We start from the raw sequence: 27,936 nt of genomic DNA, 5'->3' as shown, positions 1-27,936 counted from the left end.
TGTTCTGTATCTCCCTGGTAATTAGATTCCTTCCTAACATTACAAATGTTGGCTATGATTGTTCAGATCAATATCCTTATTTAGTTTTACATTAATTTAAAATAAAATATTATATCAATTTGTAAATAAAAATCTCTCCAGTGTTTTATGAATGAACACCATGTGCCTATACAGAATATTCAGGATTTTTAAATTATTTCTGTATGCAAAGCTCTTCTGTCAGATAAATACCCTTTGTGAGTTCCCTCATATGCTCCCTCTGTATTTCCTTCACCTCCACTTTTTTCTCCCTGCTCTTTCATTCACGCTTCTAATGACTACAAAAGAGAAGCTGCTGTTGTCAGCTCTTCCCTTTTTAATAGTACTACGACTCCTGCTTCTACTGCTGCTTTTTTGAAGCTGTGTTACCATCAAACATCTGAGGAATGACCTGTCAGCAGAAAGTCAACTTGAGGCTAGTGCACTCACTAGGTACAAGAACCACACACTTCTAAGGGTTAATAATCCCAACATTTTCAGATTCTGTCAATATATGCGCGTTAGCAATGGTTTCATAATTATGGTTACAATAAAATTCACGTATTCATAAAGCAAAAACCTCTCTATTTGCCAAAATAATTTTTTAAATAGGAAGAATATCACAGTGATTTGCTTCTTTCAGATGAACTTTACTGGAAAATAGTTACACATTTTGATTAGGTTTTTTTTAAGTTAATCCACCTTCAGATCACACATTTTACAAACACACCTGTTTTTACCAGGTGGTGGTGAGGTTACATCTGTTTCTCTGGCAGATAATTAGTAAACATTTAATTACAGGGAGAAATCTCAGACAAGATGCTACTGATATACAAATGAATTTGAATGAGAAAGCATGCATAAGAAGAATAGTAAAGTCAAAATCATAAGGATAACATAAAAGGATGAAAACTTGCATCTGTCTTTACCTGGTACATTAGCCAGTGAAGAACAAAAAAGATCTGTGCCTTCTTCGCCCTTTCATGTCCACATGCCTTAAAATAAAGAGAAGGGAACACTTAAAGTATCATTGCATTATTTTAACACCTTTTAGCAGTTAGTGCAATTATATATATGCAAATATAAATAAGGCAAATAAAATACATATAAAAAATACAACAAATAAGCCTGCTATAGGCTAACCAATAGGCAGAATATGAGAATCATTACATGTGCTAGGCATGTCACTTCACTAAATCATACCATACTGTTGTTAAAAATAATTTTCCTATTTGATGCCTTTATTAGCAAGAATTTTATCAATGGTTGGTTGAAAGTAACAAGTACTAAGGACTTGTAGAGGCTGCCAGAAATAGATTGTCTGTTAAAAACATGGGGAAAGAGATAGGATGTCATAGAATTCTATGTGTGATTTATATATTACTATACTTTCATCTGTTTTAATACGAAGAAAAATTTACTTACATTCTTGGTAATGATGTTTTCCCTAATTATTTCAGTATGTATTTAAGAAACATCTGAACGGTAACAGTAAATGGACTAAATATGTCTGGAATTTTTGCAGTTATCTTATGTTTAAGTTGTTGATAGAATGTGACAATTACATTTGTGCCAATAAAGATTAGCCATCATTTGAGAACATTTATTTGTTGAATACAGAATGCCTTCATGAAATTTCTTTTCTATTCCTTAATGATTTTATTTGTTTGCATGATTAAATTTCATCAACATGTCAAAGCAAATTGTGATATTTAGCCACAAAGCAAAATAAATTGCTAGTGATCATAAAAACCTGATACAGTTGTAAAGTTTTACTTCATCATTTTCACTTTTAACAGAGTCAGCATAATGCTGTTCACAACCTCTTCAAGGGGAGATTGTTTAGCTTCTACTATATATGGTATCCTATAACTTCTGACAATTGGATTTCAGATACCACAGCCCATGTTTATAGCATTCCTTAAGGACAACAGCTCCCTTTTCATAAGTTGTGCTCATAAATTATCTCCTGTGCTCTCAGAAGCTCTCTTCCCCAGATCTACCCATATTCTACTTACCCTTCTGAAACTGAATATGGGCATTTCACGCATTTCAGTTGTAGTCTGTCTCTTATTTCAGCTGGCATTCTCAAGCAGAGCATTTCACAGTATTCCTCCTCTGTGAGAGAATATATTTTCTTTCTTAATAAAGTTTATCCCATATTTTATTGGGAGTTCAAATCTGGCTTTTAGATAGGCAATCATTTAAGCCCCGTGGCCACTTGCTTTTTGTCATACTGATGTACAAAAATAACCTTCCAGCTAGCAGTTTTCTGTGAAAGGATGATTGCTGAGATCTGGTTTGTTTAGCCTGAACCCCTCACATAATCTCTAATAAGGTCCAGATAATTTACCCCTAATATCCAACAAGATTTTTTACTTAGATATTTCCTGATCTCTGTCTGTTCCCAGAACCTGTCTGTTTTGCTTAAGACTTGGCTTTTCCTATGAAGGTAACTTCCATCCATGTATACTAGGTAGCATATGCTCTTTCACGTTGCCAGAACAAAATTCCCCACCTCCTCATGTTCACTGTAGAAAGATTTAAAGGATTGTCCTTTCAAAGGATTTCATACCACCTAGAAAATAATATGAAGAATGCTGTTAGTCACCTCTAAGTGTGACTCAAAAGCACTCCCTAGACTGAAGTTCAAGCAGGAGCACTCACTGAGGTTTCAAGAAGTAATGCTGCCTTTGGGAGAGCTGTCCCAGATTTTTTACTTTACTGGTAATAATGAGGACCTTCTTCCAAGTTTTTACTGGTGGGCAATGTGAACAGACAGAGTCACTGGGAGAAGAGAAACAAACTGTTCCTCTGTAACTTCACTCTCTCAAGATATGTTATACACATTCACAACCCTCCCCCATTTCATTCTCTCTGAATCAATGTGACTTACAGATCTACTTACTGGTAGAAATTGGAAATGCCAGGAACAGAATGTACAGGGAGGGGAGAAGATTAGGAAACAAATAATGCAATATGTGCATATATCAGCTATGCTAGGGTTAAAAAACAGTGAAATAGTGCAATATCTTTTGAAAGAGAATTATCAGACTATTGTAGAAGGAAATTGTAAAAGCCAAAGGCATGAAATCCAGTCAAATTAAAATAGCTTTGGAGTTAATTAGGTATTCAGAATACAAAATATGTCTAAGCATAAAAGACTTCAGTAGGTCATCAGATTTGTAACAGACTGAAGAAATGCAATGTTGACTAGAAAGCTGCTCTCAAGGAGGGAGTTTATGTTGTGAACTGTTTGTGCTAGGAACTATACAAAAGGAAGTGATCAGGCAGTTGCAAGCACTGTTGTTTCTCTGTGTCTCCTAAAAGATCATTGTTTGTCTTTTGTTTTGTCCTCCAAAATAAAGTTGATAATTTCATCTTTAGGTGAAAGGTTTTCTAAGACCCAAGTATACCCTCGTTCTTATTAAAGGATGTTCTGACCTGTGGCCCCCTCCAAAAGGTCTGGGCCTGGGATCTCCTACCCAGCCCCTCCAGGCTCCTACCTATCAGCTGAAACCCAGCCCAGATCCCAACCCTTTTGACCCACTTCAGGGGACTCCTACTCATGGGTCATGAACAGACTCACTCAAGACTCACACACCCAAAGCCAGGCACTCCACACATGAGGGTCCCCCAAATGCAAGCATAAGATTTCTGCCTATCTGATACCCATGCCAGCATCCAGGGCCTCCTACTCAGAGGCAATAGTACGTCAAGCAATACATGCAGTAAATTCAATTTTGTGACCCAGTTACTGAGTCTTTTTTACTTCAATTAAATATAGTAAAATACAGCGAAAGAAACAGATTAATGTTTTAACAATTTGTGTTAAAGGGGAACAAAAATTGTAAACAGGAACTCTTACCTTTTATGAAAAGTAAATACAGTTAAGTTCAAAGGGCAAATTCACCCAATATAATTTGAAACTGTAGGTGTCAGTCCTTTTTTTGTAGAAGAGCCATGCATCATTCACTACTTAAATATAAATATTTTGCTGTCATTTTTGCAGTTTATAATATACTATGTAGTGGAAGTGACCTTAAGTATATTTTTAAGAGTGGAAGTAACAGTATGTTTGATGTTCCGTAAATAATTTTTCTTCTCATCAAGTCTGAAATATATCAATAATTGGGAAAGCTGAATTTTTCACAATCTTTAAATCTGTTATAAGAGATGTTCTCCTATAATTTTTGTTTTCTATAATTTATTTGAAAAGCTGAATGAAAGGGATTTGGCTTTTTTATTGTCACCTTTGTTGCCTTAATGATACTGCTGGATATAGAGAAAAGATCAATTAATGATCTCTGTAAGATAGATGCAACTGCAGTGGTATAAAGTCAATTTTGTCTTTTAGTTATTTTCTTTTACTCTTAACTGTTATCAGCTAAATACAGAGACTTAAGACTGATTTTTTGTCTCCCAGTCGCTCAAAAAGAGTCCTGTATATGGACAGAAGAGTCCTCAATGTCACATAGGCGTCATGTCTGGTGATGGTGTTCCAGTAGTGTGAAATAGTTCTGTGAGGTCCTACACTTTCAGAAGTGTGACTGTCTCCATTTTTGTTTCCAAAGCTGGTGAAAGAAATTTTGGAGAGCAGTTTCTTCACTTGTATCTTGTGGAGGGAAGACCAACAGTTCAATTCGGCTGTGGAAACTCTCAGAACATTCTGACTGTATCCCTCAACCAATCTGTTACCAAGGGTATACTTGTCCCTATCACAATAAGGTAAGAATTTACCACTGGCTTACACTAAGAGTTTTAGTCATCTATATTGAGCAATAAAATGTGATTTCACTTTTCTTTTTTGACAATAAAAAGACAAGTCATATTGGAAAACAAACTTGGAAACCTTTTTCATAAGGTAGTCTCCTTGACTGAAAGAGCATTTTAGTTCACACAGATTACTTCAGTCCTTTGGAGAACTTATGAATCATTCAAAGTCCAAATACGTTTACAGAGACAGATTAAGTCAGTTTGAGAAGTGAAACCATTTAAACATAAGTTTGGAGGTTACAAATGGGGGACTCATATTTTATGCTTATTAATTAACACATAGAATGAATTAGATTTGTCATCAGAATTTTAGTGCTAAATATAAAACTAACTTATTGTTTAAGATAAAAAATTAAAAATGGGCATGCTAACAACATCTCACAATGCAGGGTGGACTTGGTGATTTTAAAAGTCTTATCCAAACAACTATGATTTTAAAAGTTGTCATATCTACATTTGCCACTGTAGTATCAGTACTATACAAGAGTGGCTGGTCACTACTGTCATTTTTCTTCTTGTAAAAACAATAGTTTTCAGAATGGTTCATTTATCATTTTAAGAAGGGTATTGGTATCATGCTTTGGTAACAAAGTCATGGAATTTCATATGTGCAAGCTAGGTAAGAAGTAAAACAGAAATAATACAGATTTTTTTTGTTATATTTATATCAGTAATGTTAAATAATGGTAAGTATTCAGTCATTACTTCAGAAACATTTTAGAAATAATTCTGACACCCACAGAAATTATCAAATTACTATAATGAAGATTTTTTTTTTTTCCACATAGCTTAAGTGCTAGAGATAATTCCTGCACCTGAACTGTAAACATTTGTGATGTGAGGGAATGTAGTGCACAAATCATTAAAATAAAGGAGGTTTTAGCCAGGACTATTTTTGCTGTTAGAAGATGGTATGTGAAGGAGACTGCTGCAAAAGTCACCATGAAACATGCACATTAGACTTCTCAAAATTGCCTTTTACTATCAAAAAAGGAAAATCAAAGCATATTCTGAACATTTTGTTGTTTTACTTCTGAGCTGTTTCTCTGTGATGTAAATGTTGATAAATTCTAAAATGACAGAGGTTTGATGATCTTAGTATATAGAGTAGATTGATATGGGGAGAAGAGACTGCTCAGCATTTTTTTGTTAGATTGTATGCTTACCCCATAAGCTTTACCACTTCTTTTAGAAACCAACTTGTTAGAACATAAATTCTCTTTTCAATATATGGAGGGCTAACAGGAGCTGCCATTTAAGAAACTGTTTCATTTCCATCCTATATTCCTGCTCAGCCACCGGTCTCTACATTACTCTTTTTCTCCATTTAAAACAGGGATTTTTTTTCCTTTTATGCTTAGTATTAACATCTAGTATTAATGGAGCAAAGTCGCATAGCATACAAACCACATATTGAAATCTTATTAGCTGACAGCGTATTTATTTTAGGATTTTTGTACAGACTGTAAAAGTATATAAAGTTTACAAAGAAAATTATATCCCTTCCTCTCCTTTTGATCTAGCAGATAAAGAGATTTTTTTTCTCAGAAAACTTACTGATAGAGTTATACAGCTCAATACTAATAAACTATTCTATGTTGTTTTTTAATGCCAGAGACTATTCTTGTGTGAGACATTGGTCAGATAATTGTCTCCATTGCATCAGCTGTGGTAGCATTGTCTCTGCTTCATACACTTAAGCCATTAAAACGCTGTACAGGTTTCAAAGCCTAATAATATCTTAGCAAAAAATGCAGCTAAATGGCAATGACAAAACTGACTCTAGTTATAGAGTTCAAGTTTACACTGAAAAATTTATTTCCCTCTTTTTCTACCTAAAAATTAACTCCTCTGTATTTATGGCCTCATTCTCCTTGTTGCTACACTAAAAAATATCAGTTAAATTTACACATTTCCTTTGTTTACTGGAATTTTATACTGCTATCTTTGAAACAGCGGCATATTAAATAACTTGCAAGGTGTGATTGTAGACTGTGACTGGCAGGGATTTACATGAAATTGAGTTTATAGGCTTGGCCTTCAAAATGACTTGTGATTATTCTTGTGAGTCCTTCTAAAATGTAGAGAGAGCAGTATATCCTTCACCAAGCAGCAATAAAATTGCAATCCTTCAGTAGTCATCCTCAACCTCTGTCAAAGGAAAAAGGAAACTTGACAAGGCATTTGTAGCCTCCCAAGATCTTGTATCATAAGATATAAAATATGAATCCATGACAAAACTGTTGATTTGTGTTCTCAGTGGCTGTTGGAGATAGATAATTCTATCTGTATGCTTTACCTGCAAAATTAATGTGTTGGTTTTTTCCCTATAATGCAGGAAAAGAGGCAAAGAGTAGAATAAATGATCATTTTTTGTTACTGTTTCAAAGCTCTCCAACTGGGGAGCAATAGATTTGTTACATTTGACTTTGAATAAATTTTGAAGATCATATTTGACAGTAATTCCGGTTTTGGATGCAGCTATGACTCCAGTTGTTAAACACCACAATTAACACATCCAATAACACCTATAGAAGCAGATTTTCTCTTTTCAAACTGTTTATTTTTAAATCCACATATGCAGGAAACTAATACATTCACATAGTTTAGAGCTACTGCTTTCTTTTAACTGTATGATTAGTTTCCTTAGATATGGCCATTTTCTCAAACCTGATGAAGATTAAATGTGCTTTAAATGTTCAGTCATTGTCTTTATGGTCCTCGTGAAACAGCAGCTTTATAGAAGAAAGTCAATAAAGCTCTGATTGCTTACTTTTTTTGCCTTGCCTAAAGAAAATAGAAACCTGTTTTAATGCAGTTTCATTTGTTGTTTCCTTTTCTGTTTATTTTAGGATGATTTGATTACTGGTTTGAAAATGTGCATTCGAGTTTAATTTTTTTGTGATTTCATAATTGAGATTGTATTGGTTTTTTTCAGTTAAAGCTTTGAGCACATACTTGAGATGTAGTTTGGATTGGTTTTATGGATTTGTTCTTTAAAGTTATTCAAAGAACATTAATTCGAACACATTTCATTTCATGACTGGGTTCTGAAATGCATTTGCCTGATGTAAAATTTACTCTACTTTGTGGTTAAAGTGATATGACTGTCATGGGGGCAAAGGATGTTTCTTCAATTCACTGGCTGAAGGAAGGTAAATTTAACAAGAAAGGTAGTGAGATAATCAGGTCATCAGGATTTTGATTTTCTAGAAAATCAAAAGGTGGATTTTAGCTTTTAGAATATGAGTACTGATATTTTTTTGGCATCTTAGGCTTTTTGTCTCAGAATTATATTTCTATCTGTTCTATACAGTGATGTGATACAGCAGGTCCTTTTCTGTTCGGGAGATTCCAGGCAAGCATTAATTAAAATCTTCACTGTATGTGTAGCATCACTCTTTTCCATGTTATTTACCTGCAGAACTTTCAGAATTTTTCTCTGGAATTCAATGAACATAGTGCCCATCCCCACTGAGCTATATCATCATATTATGTACATTTATATTTCATGTATTTTCCAAGTGAACATATTGAAAGCAGTTGTTTCCAGTTTCCTGTCACACTTTAATTAGTAGTATGGATGTGAGCATTTACTCATGGCTGAGAAGGGCACCTTTAGCTGTCCTTAAAAGAATTTATTTGTTAAATACATTATCCAGTTAATTTGGCCAACTGTCCCCTAGACCAGGCAGTGGTACAGAAGCTGCTGAAGTTTATCATTTGGTCTTTCAGCTTCAAAAGCAGATGGCACATTCTGAACTGAGAAAGTCCTCAACATGTTTTTGTACATTCACATGGAAACTTTGGCAAGATGCAATGTATTAAGTACTAGCTACAGGATTACATTATCAGTGTCCATGATTTTACCTATGCTTCTACTTCCTTTCTTTCCACAGAAGAGGAAAATCATTGCTTGAACTATTCTACAAAGTTTTTTTTGCATGTGCATTCTGAAAATTTGTTTCTAAAAAGAATATGTAAATCACTATCCATACAATATGTTGACTCAGAATGAGTCATGGCCTTTACCTATTTCATTTCATTATTTCAGAGATATACAGGTTTTCATAACAGTGCCTACGTTTAAGTCATATTTTTATTGTTATTTACAGGTGTTGGATATTCTGCATAGTGTGAAAGTATTACTTAAAATTACATTAAATCAGTAAACAAAAAAAAGAACCAAACCCTAATTTTCTGATGATTTGCTATCATTTCCAACATTACCAGTTACCTAGGAATATAGGATTTTTTTGTTTGATGATTTGGAAACATCTGAGCAGCAGGTTTTGTATCTCAGCAGGTATCAGGTATATAGTGTAGCTTAACTTTCATATGTGCAATACTGAGTTCCAACATAATCAATTATGTGATGAATGAGAAATGGAAAGGTGTTTTGGTAAATGACTTGAAACAGCTCCATGCAATATCGCCGTCATCTTATTGCACCTCATCTTTTCAAAATTGTTTGAAGATTGACAGTGAAAGAAGTCTGGGATATATTTAAGGATTTTTATTTTATTAGATGAATTTATAAAATTGTTTAAAAAAACACGTTTAGATGTGGTTTTAAAAAGGAATATTTTACATACTCTATATGTTAATTTTGAATTTAAGTCAGCACATATATGAATTATACCCATGTAGATGTTTTGTTTCATATAACTGGAAATGCTGAAGGATATTAATTTTCATAAATTTTGAAGAAAATTTCTGATTACTTTTAGAAGGACATATATACAACTACACACTTTCATGTTTACTGCATTTTCTATAGCAATTGAAAATTTCATAAAATTATCACATTTGCCACTATAAGGTAGGAATGTTTTTACAGTGTATGCCTATGTAATGTTTGTACTCTGAAAGCCTTAATCTTAGTTTCATCAATCCAGCTGTTACAGTTTTACACAGATAAATCACTACATCTGTTACTCAGTCTTAAAAATAGTCCCATAAGAGATGCATCAACCTAGTGAATACAAATTCTTGTATATACAATTAAAATTTAAAACAAAAATTTGGAACATTGGAATCAGCTAGTTAAATCATTCCATGTGGCATGCTATCTGGAATAACTCAAATAAGAAAATGGATTCTCATAAAGAATATAGAAAAGATTACCTTTTGTGTTTGTTTCAATTTCAGCTTTTGTGCACGAACAGAACATTCAGTGTGTTTAGAAACATAAGCCACTTTCTGAAGTTATTTTGCTTTCATTCATCAGCACTATGCAATATTTCATCAGTGATCTGCCAAAGCCAACAAACCAACTGCTATGGCTGTTCAAGCTCATTAACTACTGACTTGAAGAGCAGATGTTTGAATTCCTGTACCCTTTGCACTCTGGTTTTACACTAGATTTTCTTACATTAACTGACCTTACAGGAATGGTTCAAGAACGCAGAAAGACAGAATCAAACAATTCTTTAGGCTGGAAAGGACCTCTTGAAGTCCTTCCAACATTCCTGCCCAAGCTGGGTGTCCTGGTTCCAGCTGGGATAGAGTTTTCTTCTCAGTAACTGGTATAGTGCTGTTTTGCATTCAGTATGAGGGTAAGGTTGATAACACATTAATGCTTTGGTTGTTGCTAAATCATGTTTATCCTATGTCAAGGGCTTGTTATTTTGCGTCTCATACTCTGTCTGTAAGGAGGTACACAAAAAAAATCATTAACCAATTTTGGATGGTTTATTGCAAAGTGGCTCACCACAGACCAGTTCATAGTATATGGTATCATAATATTTTCATCTTCCAATTCATAGGGTAACATTATACATTTATCTTAGATGAAAAGGCTTTTTCACAAAATAAGTGATACCTGCTGTGTTTTCTTATGCACAATTTACAGAGTTGCAGTAAATGCTATTTGAGCTCCTACAAGGATGTGTATTCCAAAAACTAAACCTACTGACTGAATTCAATGCGTCAAAGAAAGTTTGGGGTTCTCTGGCTGGGTGTGAGTTTACTTCAGCCTCTTTCGAAGATGTTCATAGCTATATAAATTTTAAAATGCGAACTGTATTAACAGTTCGGTAGTACACAGTAGAATAGTACAACACTGTCAACTGCCTTTCCTGAAGGGGCAGGCATCCAGACCTCCATGCTGAACTGGGCTCTGAGTCACAGGTGACTCAGACCTACCTGAAACCATAGAAGCAACATAAGAAAGCAATGTATATTTACCATATTTCAAAGATATAGATTTGAAAAAATATGAGGCTGTTGATTACTTACATTTTTTAAGAAAAATGCTGATGAATCATATTTACTCCATCTAATCTCACCTACTTTCAAGTAAGGTATTAATCTAAAGGAGTTTGCCTGTATAAGTACGTGGATTTATGGCAAAAATTAAAAATTCGTACAGTACTCAGACACTTATTGCTCACTAGGATAAAAGCTGACAGTCTGTCTTTAGGTTACCTTCCTCAGTGGTCAGTGTTAAATGGTGAACATGCTGAAAAAATAGAAGAATTGGTTTGCAAAATACTCTTTATTTGTTTCTCACAATCTTTTATCCCATTGATAACCCCTTTTTTCTGTTGCAATTACTGCAGCTTCAAACCTACTTAAAATTCAAGATTTTGTTGTTGTAAGTCTTAATGATAAAAGAAATATATTTTATAAATGTCTCTAGTGGCACGGAAAATAATACTGGAAAGTATTATTTGGAAAGTCCTGTTAGCGTGGCACACCTTCCAATCTCCTGTTGAACATGGAATTTGAAAAATTAAATTTTGTTGGTAATTTTATGTATTTAAATTTTATGCCAAATTTGGCATTCTGTTAAATCAAATTCTGTCTGGGGGTAAATGCTGATTTTAGCTCAAAGAGATGCTCCAATCATGAGCTTGAAATTGACATAGTAAATTCTCATTTGCCCTTCAATGTCCTGAAAAAATAAGAGAGCATCATTTGCATCATTTAATCTCTATTCCTGAAGGTATCCACCAGAATTTAAATTTTTAATTGGTAGAATAAGAGATGCTACAGATGACTGTATTTCCTATAGGAAAAAGGATAGCTGTTATTTTCAACCATATTTTCTGTTTTAAGAATGTAACATATTTCATTTGAATTACCAGTGTTGCTAAAGGGTATTTGTATTTATAAGCAAGTTCAATTTAGCATAATAAAGCAAAATCAAGTAACATACAAAAAAGGCACTAACTTTCACAGTATTTTGGATTGTTTTTACTATTGTAGGATGAATTAATTCATCCTAAAAGGCATAACTGTGTCATAGCTATGCAGAATAATTAATCATTCACCACAAAGACTTGAAGATTTAACTTTCGACTAATTTGCAAGAAATACAAAAAATGTTTTGTGATGGTGAGCAAAAAAATTTCACAGTTCTGAAGAAAATTCTGTCATGTCAGTGGTCATTTTGACATGAGTCCAGCTTTATGTTTTATATACTGACTGTCCCAGTGAGAGTTCCTGTATAGTCTAGTGGTAGAATGGAAGGGTTTTATCAATCTTTCCTGTGGTTAAGGTGCATTCCTGCCAAAATATTTTGTTGTTCTTCCACCACTCTCCCTCTCTAATGTAGAGGACCAGACTTGAAAATAATAAAGGCTGGTATTATCAGTTTGGAGCAATGTTTTTATTATGTCCATTTTTATCCAAGTCAAACACTTCAGTAATACCCTCATACTCATACTCTGAATTTCATTGATTCCAGTTATTAAGTTTAAAGAAGTCCACTTGACCCAAGTGGTTCAAGACAGCATATTTTCTTTGCATTTTTTCCTACTAGAAATGAAGTGGTAAAATGAAAAGGACTAATGAGGAATGCTTAAAAATACCATCATGTCAATTTTAATGTCTTTAAACAGGATAAGACGTTTAATGATCATGGTAATCTCTAATGTATGTTTTTTATTTCATTGTTAAGCGCATTACAAATATGTTGGTAATTAGATATGTGAATAGATTGTTAGGTTTTCATGCTATAACCTTCACAAAGCATGACTAAAATATTGTATAATTCAGAACATTCTAAAACCTTCCTGTTTAGCAGACCCTCTTATCAAACATGACAAAATAATAGCTAGTGTAATTTTCAGAATAACCAGAAAATTTCATTTTCCAAAGGAAAGTGTGAGATTAATAATCACATTAAAGAAACAGTCTCAGTGCACTGTTGAAAATTGCAATAATTATTTATTACTTTCTTAGTGAGTGATGCTGCTAACAGCAGTTATTTCTCTATGAGATTTTACTGAATATCTATGCCACAATTTATTCGGTTTTCTAAATACAGTAAGTTGTGAATTCACCAGAATTAAGGCATACATTATAAAGTATAATGAATCGCATTTCATTATCTTTGATTTTTAGATTTGGCTATGTGTTATAATTTTAAAATTCCAATATTCAAAAAATCTCTGGATTTCTGCAAGAAAAATAGGAAGAATAAAGTTCTAATAGTCTGTATAACCCAATTTCCATTTTCTGGATACATCTGCTTTGAAAATTATATTATTCGCCTTTCAGCAGTGCTGCAGATAAAGCATACTTAAGTGTTTTTTTATTATATCATGGAAATTCTAAACTGCATTTAACCTAAATTTCCAAAATTTGCTAAGTTCTTTAGAATTCTCCTTTTCTGTATTAAAGGAGACTGCTTTAATGGTGCAGAATTGTGCATAGTCTTGTTTTTTCTGTGTGCTACATAAAGCATTGTATTCTAAGTACTGTTGATGTGATTGCTTACTCACTGCAGTTTCTCTACATAGACAGTGATCTCCTATGATTCACTTTTCCATCTTCTTGTGTCTGGGTCGGGCTGTGTGAAACAGATAGCAAAGATTTCAAAATATTTGGCTACTCCCGCTGTTCCAGGGAAGAAGTGGGATGTGTGGCCCTTTTGATCTGCTTGGAAGGAAGAGCAGTTATTTCACATACATGTTAGTACAAAGGGATTTCAGTACTGCTGAAGGGACACTAGGCATTATGCATGAAACAGTGCAGATATCAGTGACACGAAGGAAAAAAGGAGTCACTGGATTACAGAAGGAATAATAAAATAATAAAATTCAAGATAATCTGATATAGTGTTCAATATTTTTATAATTTCAATATTTATTTATTTATTTATTTCTAATGTATATAAAATTCTCTAAAATTCATCATCTGTGTCTGGTCACCCAGCGATTTACACAGGGGACTTTTCAGACAACAGTTTCCTTTCTGTTAATTCGGCACAGCACATGGAGTATAGAGCCAAATATATTATGAAGGTGCCAGGTTGCCTTCTTCCTGAGAAGTGAGTTGGTAGTTTACACTGTTGTATTTGAGAGTTCTGAAGAGCTAAACAACAAAATAAAACTCTGAAGAAGAAGCAGTTTTTTAATTCTCTTCCTCAAGCCTGTTGTTCTGTATGTGAAAGATCAATACAGAAATAAAATTGGTTCAGTGTGCTTGTAACAGTTGGCAATTCTCTATGGGTTTGCTTTAGCTGAGAGCAATAGGAAGTGTTATTTGCTCTGTAGGTATTGAAAATCAGTAGAAAATAAAAAGCAGTAGTCAGCCAGCCTTTGCATGAATGTCCAAAAAAGCAGTGGTAGAGGGAAGGGCAAGAAAATGTATGTGTCTCTCAACAGGCCAGTCTGGCTCTCTTTGATTACTCTCATGAGCAGCAATAACAGCAGAAGAGTCAGAAGGCAGGGCTCCACAAACAACAAAACAGGCAGAGAAGTCATGCAGTCCGGAGTGCTGTGGGGTTAAGATGAATTTTCTCCTGTGTGCTGAGAAGAGAGCAGTTCTTCTTGGTCTAGGTAACCAGCTCTGAGCTCATCAGCAAACTTTCACCATGGTTTCAAAAAGTTTGGTTAGTCTTAGCTTGTTACTTAGTTCACACAACTCTAAAGTGGGAGTAGCATTTACCTATCTCCAAAAAACATTCGAAAGACCGAATGTTCTGAGGCAAAAAGTCTTAAAAATGTGACATTGAGCTTCTGGTGCATGATCTATATTTTGTGCTATACTCAATCCACCTCTGTGACCAAAAATTTTCACAGGACCTCAGGTATATTGGGGATATTTGTTTCATACAGTTCATTGGATAACCTTTTTCATGGGGGTTAAGGGAAAGAAGAAAGAGCAATGATTATTATTTAATTGTTATAACCTTATTTTTTTCTAAATTCTTGCTTTCTAAAGAAATTTCAGGCAAATGTTTAATATATGGTTTTCACATATGCAGAGAAGAAAGAACAAAACAGGACATCATGCAGCCAATTTTTTCCAGGCTAGCTGGTTCATACTAGCAGTAAGAAAATTTGGTGCTGCAAATTGAGTCACTTGATTAAAGAGAATATTGAGTAAAATTCACACATACAAGTATTAAATACTACTCCTTGATAGTCATGAGAGAGAGAGGAAAAAAAAGAAAGATATGTTAACTTCATCTTTCTGAGAGAAAGAGAGAAATATCCACTGCATCTTTCTGAGAGTCTGCAAGAAACTTATTTGTGGAACACATCATAGGAAGGAAGGTATTTCTCTTCCTTTAACTGTAGTACATCGATTCTGTGAGGAATTTATATTTTGGTATAATTAATTCAGGTGGGAGAAGTTACTCCACCTCTTAGATTGTCACTGTCATTAACTTATTCTTTGAAGCACGCATTAACCTGGCTTTTTCTTAGACCATGAAGTGCCTGTGAAACTTTCTTCTCTGCTTGCTCACCATCGTGTACCACTTGCCTTCTATCCCATGCTCCTTAGCTTTGTTGATCTATTTTCTATGGAATTAGCGATGCTGCTGTTATATCTATGATCCCCTTCATCCAAAGATGCTTTGTCATTTTGTGACCATTACTTGATCTTGTCCTTTCCTTGGCTGGAAATATACAGAATTTATTGAAAATTCACTTCACTGGAGGCTGATTGCAGACAGTAATTTAAGCTGTGGGTAAATATAACAGAAAGTAGAGAGAAGAGACCTTCACCAGAAACAGGCAGATTTGTACTAGTATGACATCATGCAGTTAAAAAAAAATAGATATTTTAAAATATCTAGGACAAGTTTTCAAAGGCATTATTATCAAACTGGCACTGACCAAGCTGTGCAATAGAACAGTTTTTTCAGCTCATAGATTTGTGTCCACATGTTAATAACTTAATATTTTATCAAAGTGCCTGCAAAGGTTATAGAAGGAAGATGTAGAGTGCAGGTGCCCAGGCACTGGCAGTGGGGGCTGCAGCAAATGGGAATTTCATGAAAGAACTGTGACTCATGGAGACCCCACACTGGACAAGGAGGAAAGTGTGAGAGACAAGGAGCAGCAGAGAGAGGTTCTTAAATACTGACCCATATTCTCCATCCTCCTTCTGCACTGTTTGCTTTGGGGAGATACAGAAGTTGCGAACGGAGAAAAGTTGAGCCTGAAATAAAGGGGGTTAGGGAGAAGAGGTTTAACTTTTCTCTTTGTTTCTTTGCCATCCAAATCTATTTAATTGCCAATAAATTAAATAAATTTTCCCCATGTCAGTCTTGTGATGATAATTGGTAACTGATCCCCCTGCTTTATCTTGGCCCAGGAGTTTTGTCATCATGCTTCCCCACCCTCACTGTCATGTTGAGAAGGAGGGGCAAGAGAGCAGCTGGGTGAGCAGCTGGCAGCTGACTGAGGTCAACCCACCTCAGAAGGAACAGGGAAGTGATACTGAACATGATTTTCCTGCATTCGTTCCAAGTGTAGTTGTGCAGTCAAAATTTTGTAACAGATACGTGACCTCTTCAGTTTATTTAAATTATAAGTAGTGCTGTCTTGTGCTGGATAAGACTGTATTCTGTTGTTCAACAGAATGTAAATATGAGTATATTGTAGAATTCTTGTAGTCGCATGGTAAGTGTTAGCATATAGTAACATAGAAAAGCAATTATTGTCTCACACTGCTGGTGCTATGGTCTTTCCAGAGGTGTGAAAAATATTGCTGCATTAGAGAGTACTTCCAGATAAAGTAACTGTTTTAACAGTTTGCAGACAGGTTCTCTGGATCTGTGGAAACCCTATGCTTTGCTATAAAATAGCAAAACTTTATATAATGCCAAATCTGCATTTGAGCTCACACTTCAAGTGAACTGTGTTAAATATACATGTAACTGTTAGATGTTTGGAGTACATTAAAATAAAATTATTCTTCAGGTTGTTGACTGCCTTTTCTGGAGGCTTTGCTCAAGTGCAGTATCACATGTTTGCTGTACATTTCCCTGTTTGGGGTAATGGCGTTCATATTGGGATACATGTCCCTGTGGTTTTTCTTCTGCAGCTTATGTGTGATTTGCAGTAGTGCTCTGCTGCTTGCAGTGACGGTGGATGTGACTTCCTGCTGCACTGAAGGGTTTTAGTGAGAACACCAGGACTAGGGATCTATACATTGTCACAGAAATTGTTTTATCCCTGCTACGGTTCACATTGTCTTGTCAGAGCTGCCAGCACCTAGCAGACCAGTAGTAATGAAAGATGTGAATGTGAGAGCTACAGTGTAGCATGCTGTGCTGCTACTAAATTACTCAGCAGCCATTCAAAACACCTTCAGAAAATACATTTTCTCTTGATTTGAATACATTTTATGTAAATCTGACATGTGGTTTGGCCCCTGGGTTTTGTTCCCAACACTGTCAGAAACAATCTTCTGCAACCTCTTTTGTTCATCCATCTGGAAAATAACAGGATTATGCTTGCCTGCCTTCTGGGGCAGGTATAAGTTTTGTTCAACAGCAAATGTTGTGAAAAATACAAAACTAAACACCAGCCTGTGCCTGACATAAGCCAAGGCATGTTCTGACCATTTCTTTCCTTGGCCGAAGAGCATTCTTTCCCAACCAGCCAAAGAGGAAGACACTGATTATTATTAAGACTGTGAGTTTTTCCTTCACTTTTAATGAAAGAGAAGAACACATCACTTTGTTTTAATGGATTTTTTTCAACAAAATACTTAACCCTGTAATCTTTCGAGATTTCTGAGTGTATTTCATGGAAGTAGTGAATGTGGAACTTTTATCTTACCACTTTGTAAATGGCATTTCTTCAATTCCCACGGAGAGAAGCAGGCACACAAGCAGTTTTACTGAAAATTTAAGGTGGGGATATGTAAGAAAAAAAAGACTCAAGGTGACACATAAGTGGAGTTTCTGTTTGCTTAATGCAGACAATAATCTCAGCAGCAGCCTATGCCAGATGTATATCCATGTTTTTCAATTTTAGAACTCAGTTTGGTGAAGCACTGAGGTTAATGCTGTATTGTTGGTCTTGCTAAGTACTCAGTCTCCACTCTAAGGGCTATGAATGCTTTCTAAAGTCCATATAAATTCATCATGTTTCCTTTGAAACTTCAAATTTGAGCCAGAAATTTTTTGGGTTTATTTTGTGGGGTTTTGTTTCTTTCTTTCTTTTCTGTTTTTCCAGAACCCCATCTTTAATCATTGTGAAATTCTCTATTTAATAATAGACAAATTCAGTCAGCATGACCATTTGCTTTGCCTCTAATAAAAATTGCAAAAAGTCTCAGAATCTAAAAAGTAATCATATGGTATTTAGGTATTCACACTTTCCAGTACAAGAATATTCATTCATATTGAATGGCAAATGGCTGTCTAATATTGCATATGTTACATTTCAGCATAATGTATTTTCAGACAATATAATATCTGTGATATTTTATTTTCTTGTGCATTTTACACTAGTCAGCATCTTACAGCTTTTGGAATTAATATCTGTTATTAAAGCCCTTTTTGTTCAGAAAGATAATGTCAGTCTTACTAAGCAAGCAATTGAACAGAAGAGTGATTAATTTGGTTTTATTAGTTGCAAACTGCTGTAGAAATTCTGCTGATCTGACTGAAAAATTATCTTTTGGGGGATTTGGGAATTTTGTTTTTAGTCAGGTCAGATCACTAGTCACACTCCCTGGACAGTTTCATCAATTGGGCACCATTATTTTTGGTAGCAGCACACTTTCGTATTGAATAAAACTGTCCCTTATTAACAATAGATGTTACAAAATATGAAATATTTTACGACTCAAGCAAATATGGCAGTTGGATCCAAAAAGAGGCCTAGGTCTTGGAAAGTCCTTTAATTCTTATTCTGAAGAGTTAATGTGTAGAAGACAAACATTATGCAATGTATCCAAAAATGTCAGAATTAGTTCACTTCATATCATTGCTTTGTGATTTAAAGTAATTAAGTAATTTGTCCATAAAAATTTTATTATAGCTGATCATGTTTTCTGACAAGTTGGCAGCAAGATTGTGGGATTTTTTTGGTAGCTTTTATCTCCTTTGTCATGTAGTATTATAGTAGTGATTAAATTCTGAGCATGTATTTTTGCTTTCACTTAGAATTCTTGCTATGATATTTTGTGTTTTTTCCTTTCGTACTTTTTATTTTTAAACTATTCAAAATCTGTTGCCATTTTTCTCAGTTATGAGCAGGAAGACAGTTAAGTACACCAAAGGTTGAGTACTGAATACAGAAAACCAAATGGCCAAAAACATTTACAGCTGCATTAAGTAGGAAATGAAGCAGCACAGAATTGTTCTGTTTAAATTCAAGATGAGCTTCAAGAAGCTAGTGTATTTCATCTCACCTTACACAAGTTCTTGAACTAAACATGAACTAACATTTTGTGACCTGCAACTTTCATGGCATAATACTGCTGCATCTTCAGTGGATGAAATAAATTAAATTGCCTAGTAACTGGGAAAACTTCATGTACATATTCTGTACTTTTAAAATCTCATTGCATACCTTTAAACAAAAAGTAGACAAAAATTCACATATTTTATTCTTCCAAACTGCATATTCAATTGTTTGAAATATTTTACATGTCCGTAGCTGAGAGTATCCCTGCTCATTTTAATCCCATATAGCTGAGGATGGTTTTCTATGAGCTACAAAGAGCATCTCCTATAAAAAATACTGTGCCTTAAATCATTATCATGGATAGTAGATTCCAAAATGTTCAGTTGAACAAAAATGAGAATTAAAGGCTTTGCTTAATAAGCTTTTTGCTCTTTCCTTTGCAGTTTTCCCTCTAGAAATAATCATACTCTCTTTTTATGTCAGTGTAGAGTTTGTATCTGATTCAAACCAAATAAGGTCTGTTTCTTCCCTTCCTACCCAAACTGTAAGCAGTGACAATAGTGGACAAACACAGAACTTCCTTTGCTCCCTCAACCTTTCCTGAATAAAAAAGGATGACAAAAGGAAGGCAGGGTAAATTAAAACATAAGTAGTCATGAAGTAGATTTCTCGTAACTGATTCCCCACGCAATTTATTGTTTATTTAATTATGTGCAGCACATATTATAGTTGAATCATCAGCAGGTGTCCTGCCTTTCATATGTCAGGCACAGGTGTATGGGTTTTTTTTTCCTTCCTGACCAAATAGTAGCCTATTTTGGTTGGGGTTTTTTTTGTTTGCTTGCTTGTTTGTTTTGTTGGTTTGGGGGGGTTCGGTGGGGGAGGAAGAGGGTTTTGGGTTTTTTTGTTTTAATTTGAAAAAACAGTGCAATAGCTGCTCACCCTATCTTCCTGCCAACTCTCTTCCTCTGGCACAAAAATGAGAGGCAGATGGACAGCAGGCAAAGTTTTCCAGGTTCATCATTAACCAAAGCACTTAATATTGACTGAAAACAGGCAAGTATTTGACTGCTGCAATTTAGTAAGTGCAATGGGTATGTCCTTTAAAAGCAAGTTTTGTTTAGATTAATTCTTTCTAATTTCTACTAACTTCATGTACGATCAATAAAAGCATGACAATCACAGAACTTGCACTCATTGCCTGACATATTTGGCATTCTTCAGACAACATCTTGGACAAGTCTGTTCCATCTGCTTCAGCTTTTTCCCTGTGATACAAGACTTACAGAGACCTTTTTATGTAAAATTCGTTGTTAATCACAAAGTTCTGAGGTGCATAGATGAAGACTAAAGTAATTTCTAAAGATAACTTATATTGGATAGGTAAAGCTGTTTCCTAAAATACAGTGCCATTCAGATAGAACATTCCTTTCAAGGCTTTCCTAATACCCTTATATCCAGACCAGCTAAGTGGGTAGAAAATTTGTTGGTCAGCATTGCATTGTCTATCTGGCAGTCAGTACTCATTAGCTCTCAGTGTGACCCAGGGAAATAAGTATTTCATTGGGCCCTTCAGAGGAAAAGAATCTTCCAGCACAACCTCCTAGGGTTTGCCTTAGAGGCATGTCTGAAGTATACTCTCATGGATGCTCTTCTGACCACATTAGAAGTATTTTTGCTATACAAAATTATTTGAAATTATTCCATTTTTCCTTTTCTATTTAAATTTGAAGGACAACTTTCTTTTCCAAACCTTGCAAGTATCTGATATATAGGCTGGGATATGTTGATATATTTAGTTTGATCAGTTTTTAATAAGCTTGGTTTGTTCTTGGTATTTTTGGTGTTTGAAGATTTAAAGAGTGACTTGAAATGAAAGACAACTCTTTTGATTTTATTTCATTCTAAAGCAAGACTTCTTGTTTTACAGACTATTTGATGAAACCTAATTACTGATCAGTACTGAATCCTCTGAGCCAAATGATATCCACTATGCGATCACGCTACCATCCATTTTTCTAGAGTGCAGTATTCTTTTATCTATTGCAGTAAAAAACAAACAAACAAACAAACAAACCACAAAAAATAACCTTTGGCAAGGCAATGCTGTAAAGGGATCAGCTATAATCATGAATTCAAACATACAGAAGACACCCAAGAGACAACAGCCGGAACCTGGAACACAGGAAGTTCCACCTGACATGGGAAAGAGCTTCTTTACTGTGAGGATGGCTGAGCACTGGAACAGGGTGCCCAGAGAGACTGTGGGCATTGTCTCCTTCTATGGAGATACTCAAAAGCTATCCAGATGCAAACACAAAAAATATGCTCTAGGGCACCCTGCTTCAGCAGGGATGTTGGAACAGATGACCTCCAGTGGCCCGTTCCAACCTGGCCCGTTCAGTGATTCTGTGTCAAATGTAAAAATCAGTGTATGCTTTGGCTTTATAGTGGGCCATAATAGAAGATTGTCTGTTCTTAACACTCTGTTAGAACACTTGGGTGTTAGAGTGCCTAAAAATTGTCTGTCCTTCAGGGTCATTCCAGCCACTTCAGCAATTTGTTTATTTTTACTGTTGACTGCAGAGGCTGCCAGACACGCTCAGGTGGTGAGTTGCAACATTTAGAATAAGCTGGTAGGGAGCAGGACAGAGTATGAGACAGGCCTGGATCACACACTTTAGAGTTCCCTACATTTCAGGATAATGAACACTAACTCTCCCAGTTTGCAGAGATTTCCACTCTGCAAATTCTGATTTAAAATGCTTTTCATTAGGGCTAACACTATAAAGAAGAGAATATAACTGGTAATTGGTAAACCTAATTTGTTGCTAATTAGAGACAACTTAATCTGAAGTTAATTTTTGTCAGTTAGAAATATTAATTCTGATAAATTGATACATTTTTCAGTGCTTGAATCTTGATCTAAATTATCTACATGGTTAGTAACACTAAGCATGTCTCTGAAATGAAATAGTTAATCACAGGGTGGTTTTGTAGTGAAATGATTTCTAATATTTCCAAATTCAGTATGTGTGTAGTTGCATTTATAATATATAAGTGGAAAATTGGACATCAAAATCAGGAAATAAAGAACCTCATCTGTGAGCAAAACCAGATTTTACATGCACAGTAACAGGCATTGTGGTGCTTGTTTACACTTCCACAGTTTCCTTAATGACTTGCATTCATAAAATTTAGTCTTGTTAAAGGGCCTATGTATGATTTTGACTATCCATGAAGAAATGTGGCACATTTCACATCATACAAGATTGGCTTTTTCCATGAACACCTCATACTTTTTGTTTCTACAGTCTGATGAATGTAATCTATCTTGTCTAAAAAAAACCAAAAAATTCCTAAAAGGTGGCCTGTGAACACGCATTTACACATACAAGCTAAATGTCTTATATTTACCTTGCTTTTCTTTTTTGCAGTTAATATTCATGAATCTTGTGCAGTATTTATTTTCCAAATAATACATTTCAGCTCAAAAATATCACTAAACAAAGTGACTGAAAAAAATAGGAGGCACATTTGTAATGCACTAGGAGACATACATCTGGCTATTTAGGTAGTTTCTCTTGAAGCACATACAACTGACATTATAATCTATATTTTACCTTTTGATATTCAAATAGGTAATAGGCATCATAATCCTGTACTTTCATGTATGTTCAAGATTGCAGCTAAAATGTGTATAAACATACCACCATAAAGCAGTTTCTTTTTTCTTTAAAAATAGATGGTTATAGCTTGATAAAATGTTCTTAGCTGTTCATGTTGGATGCTTTGATTTAGAGAGGTTCAAGTACAAAATTCATATGAAATTATTATGAGAATCTTAATTTCTTTGACAGAGCAGTTCTAAAGCTCATACTTTCATTCTGATGGGGAAAACCACAGCATATGTGTTATCAAAAGCAGACTGCAACAAAACATTTAATGAGTCTTGTCCAGATAAAGATGAGTAGAGAACTTTAATCAGTTTAGATAACAGCAGTAAGCTTCAAGTTCTGTTCAATTCTCTATTTATGCATGTATTCTGAAATCAGAGATCTGCCCTGTTCTGTTCCTTTGTGTGTTCAAAGTAATAAGTATCTATAAAGAAACAATTTTTTTTAAAAGTACAATGAATTGGTTACATTGTGTGGCCATTAGACTTCACAAATCAACAAATCTTAAATCTGGTAAGTGGGAGTAATTTCTGCCTTGTATTATTGACTTCAGGTGAGTTGCTCATGCTTTGTGAAAGTAGATTTGTAACATGCCCAGCACTTTTAACAATGATGCCTCACATTTCTCCAAAAATCAGTTATTCTTACCTGTACTGAAGAGGGCCTAAAGGGATTATGATGACAAGGCCTTGCCTTCTTTCTTACTGATGCCATCAAAAGGAGAGACACAATGTTGGTGAGGGTCGGAGGCACAGAGATAACTCTCTTGACTGGTGTTACAGCTTACTAAGTATGCCGGTTTGGACAAATTTGGAGGAGAATATCCTCTGATAGAAGGCAGGTTACAACCACCCCTCCCCCACCAGCTTTGGGAAAAAAATTTTTTCTCAGAGGAAAGTAAAAGAGATAAAAAAACTATTTACTTAACAAACACACAGAAAAAGGATAATAATGCTAAATAATAAAACCTCTCACTGTGGAGAGAAACCTGGGAAGATTTCAGAGTCCTTCTCTAGATGTGGTCTCTCTCCTCCTCCTCAGAGCTGGGTCTATGTGGGCCAACCTCCACGGCCTTGGTGGAAAATTCTCCCGATGTGTTCTGATGTTGAAACAGTCCAGAAGAGAAGTGAAAAACCAAAGTCCCAGGAAAAACAAAGTTCAACTTTCCATCTCCCTCCAGAGAAAAGGAGGCAAAAGCAGGATGACGACCAAGCAGGGTGCTTCCTCCGCTCTTGCTGCTGCAGCAGGAGAACGCAGAGTAGAGTGTGTCTGTGTCCTTGAGAAAATGTTTTCAAACGTTCACTCCGTTTTTCTTCTCTTTCCCCTCTCAGGCTCAGTTTAAAGGCACAGAAAGGCACAAAATTAATTTCTGGGCATAGAGCAGCAATAGGGAATACACATCATAAAGTCACCCCAAGACACTAAGATCAATTATTCATTCCCAGTTTTAGCTGGGTTTCAAATAGTGCATAACCCTTCCCTGCAGTTCTCCCTGGCCCTTTCTTTATGACAGCATAAGTAATGCTTAATACAAATAATATGTTACTGATAATTCTTGTCATAAATAGAGAACATTTCTTTGGCAATAACAAATGTTTGCACCTTCAATGAGACAAGATAATAATTTTCTGAATTAAGCAATACAGTGGGGATCTAAATAGCCTGTTTTAGGAGGCTGCCTTTAGCTCTGTATGCCCTTACATTATGTCTTACATTCTTTTGCCATATTTTCAGTTGATCTTAATGTAATTCAACTGAATTAGATGTTCATAGACAATTATTGAAGAGTCAAGTGGAGGATATAGTTGTTTCAGCAGTAGTTGCTGAATTATAAGAGAGATTAAGTGTCTGCCTATATTGGTTTTCCTACTGGGATGCTTCTGGGAATGTCACCAGAAGAGACCAAGAACAGGCTGTTTGACTATCACTATGAGAAGCTGGCACATAAAGCTTGCCTAAGTCGTAAGTAGAGAAATGTGAGAGTAGCTCCAAAGTCCAAAGACTTAAGGTTACAGAGGATTAGAGGACATGAACCTTAAAGAGTCTGAAAGCAAAACACTTTTTTTTTATTGATACTTATATGTGTAAAACTGAAATACAGCAGAATTTCTCTTGGTCCTGAGTATTAGCAAATATGCCAGCCTCAACCTCAGGGTTTGCACTAGTTGGCAATAGAAGGACTTTATTCTCTAGTCCACCCAGGATTTTCTGTACTAGTATATAAATTGTTCCTTTTCTTGGCATTCAAATTGAAGAGTCACTTTCTCATTAACCACATTGTTTAACCTATTTTCCTCTTAGTTTTCCCATGTGGAGGGGAGGTAACAGTTCATTTTAGACCATCAGAGTATGCAAAAGAAAATTAATTAGTGCTGTCTGGTAGAAGTAATATATGTTACTGATCATTGTATTTCTTCTGTCTGTAATTGGTAAGAAAAGATCCTCAACTGGAGATCATTGTAGTATTGCAATTATCTGTACAGCACTGCATTGATACAGCTTTATTCACATGTCAAGTGGCTTCCTAATTTTCATTCATAGGATCAGACTTATGTAAGACAATAAATGGAAGATTTTATCTGAAGGTGGTTAAACATGATAATTCATTCCTATGCTCCAGTGCAATACCAAGCTGTTGCTAGCTCCAGAAGAGTCCTTCTGCTGCTGGGAGTGATAGCCCTCCTCAGGGAAAGGGAGACATAATTTGAAGACATTGCCTACTATGTCTCTCTTCAAGCACATTTCCAATGGCTTTTTGTGGCATTTTCTTGGTGAGGTGTTAGGATAATTGAACCCTCAGCATTTTTTTTATTTTACCTTTTTTTTTTAATTATCTTCAGGGAAATTTACCCCCCTCAAAATATGGTGGTTTGGATATGTTATTATTTTCCTTTATTCTTTTATTTGTTCTGGTTTAACCATTCTATAAAGCACCACTTATGCATACATAAGTTGTGTATGCATAAGAAAAATTTTTGAACATTGGTTGTTGTCAGAAATAAGTGTATATGTATATTTTCTTCAAACTTTGTATCTCATAGCCACTTCACACGAGACCATTGCTTCTATATGTACATAAACTGTTCTCTTGTTTCTCTTTATTTTCACCAGTCTATTCATATGCATGAGATTCAGTTACCTGGTAGGTAGATAAGTGACATAAAAATAGTTTTAAGATGTGATACCTGAGCAACAATGTAGACAGGTTTTGAAGTTTGAAGTTTTACCAAGTGCTTTTTTCATATTTTGCCAGGCTTACAACAGTGTTAATTTGCTCACCAGGAGGTAATACTGAATATTTCTTGTATGGAGTTATATTCTGCTTCTACTGATATTAAATTTTTCGTAAAGAGAAACAAGATACAAGACTCCTTTCCATTGTGTTCAAAATCACTCTACCTACAAGTGATCTTGTACTTGCAGAGAAGGAAATGCTTGATAGTCGTTAGAGAGTCATGTTTCTCTTGAGAGTAAAACATCTCTGAGTTAATATTTTTTGGGTACTCTTTTAAAGTTTGTGTTCATATGTTCCATGAAATCAAATTTTATTTCTTATTTAACAGAAATCTTCCAACTTCTTCCAGTCTTCATCAGCATAATATTGCATCATTGCATTTGATGACTATTTTGGCTTTTTCTAAATTAATACCCTAGTATCACGTATTATCCCTAGACAATTTTTTCCCATTTCTCAGACAGGAACGCATATGACTTTTAAGGTAATAGGTGAGCACTGCCATTTTGTTCACTGAAATTATTTCATCTCCATTTAAGGGAAGAACTGGTCAGAACTTATTATCTAAAGGCTCTTCATAAAAAGGGTTTTACTCTTTTCACACCAGAATATTCTTTCAGTGAAGATCATAGTTGAATTTTCATGTCTTACATATTATGTATTAGTTGTTGCATAAGCTTTAGCTGGAGGCTTTTTACTGAAAGAGGAAGGCCAACTTTCTTTTCTGACATTATACAATTTTTAATAGAATTGCTTGAATGCAATTACATCTGTATTAAAAATCAGTGAATTAGAGAAGCCAGATTAGAGGGCAAGAATGAGCAGTGCAAAAGACTACTAGCACCTTCCCTAAGGAGTGTTCATCTCTGGAGCGCCAAAGAATAGAAGAGTAGAAGTTTTTCTCTTTGTTATACTGTAGGCTCAAAGAGAAGTTAAAGGTAGCCATAATGAAAATTAAAACAGCCTTGTTCAGGTGCAGCAGATACCCAGTTGGCACCTGAACCTGAGACAGTGCAACCAGAAACAGGAGAAAGCAACTGTATTCAGTCTTGAAGGTGGATTACTGGGTTTAGAAACACAGGGTTTTTATCAGCAGTGAAATCTCAATTAATTCATCTAACAGACAAAAAAACTCACAAAATATACTATGAAGCCTGCTATGATCCAAGAGAATAGTCAGGACATAAAAGCAAGCACACTATATATTCTGTGTTCTTCTATGTACAAAGTGGTTGTCCTGAAAATCAGATTAGGACATAAGGTTTTTGTGGGACTTGGCATTTACTGCCAGGATCAATTTTGTAACAATATATTCTTCCAATACTGTCATGATCATGAACAAAAACAATAATGACTATGGTAATGATTATGATAAAAATTCAATTTTGTTGCAACTTCAAAACTCTGCATAAGTGTTAGTACTAATTATTCCAGTATTTTTGTGTTATTCCCATTCTTGCATGTGTGAAATGAAAGTGTCACAGTCTATCAGTTGGTTGTCACAGCACAGTGATATATTGTTCACACCCATGAAGTCCCTGTGAAGTCAATGGAATTGCAGAGATATGATTAAAAGCAGAATTCACACTTTTCTTTAAAGATCCAGCCTGGGAACACATAT

General features: G+C 35.0%; 1 protein-coding gene across 1 annotated transcript in view; it reads left to right on the top strand.

The window, feature by feature from the left end:
* EYS (eyes shut homolog) overlaps positions 1-27,936 on the top strand; it is an 854,603-nt gene that overhangs the window by 706,434 nt on the left and 120,233 nt on the right. The window contains exon 39 of the mRNA XM_042016808.1: positions 4,593-4,746. Within this exon, the coding sequence (XP_041872742.1) occupies positions 4,593-4,746 (154 nt within the window). The remainder of the gene's footprint in view (positions 1-4,592; positions 4,747-27,936) is intronic.

The sequence above is a fragment of the Corvus kubaryi genome, unplaced genomic scaffold (genome assembly GCF_017639235.1).
Source record: "Corvus kubaryi isolate FWS band 111438036 unplaced genomic scaffold, C.kubaryi_AGA036_p1.0 split3-73, whole genome shotgun sequence".
NCBI lineage: Eukaryota > Metazoa > Chordata > Aves > Passeriformes > Corvidae > Corvus > Corvus kubaryi.
The sequence above is the reverse complement of the archived record's forward strand: the minus strand, read 5'-3'. Positions and strand labels throughout refer to the sequence as shown.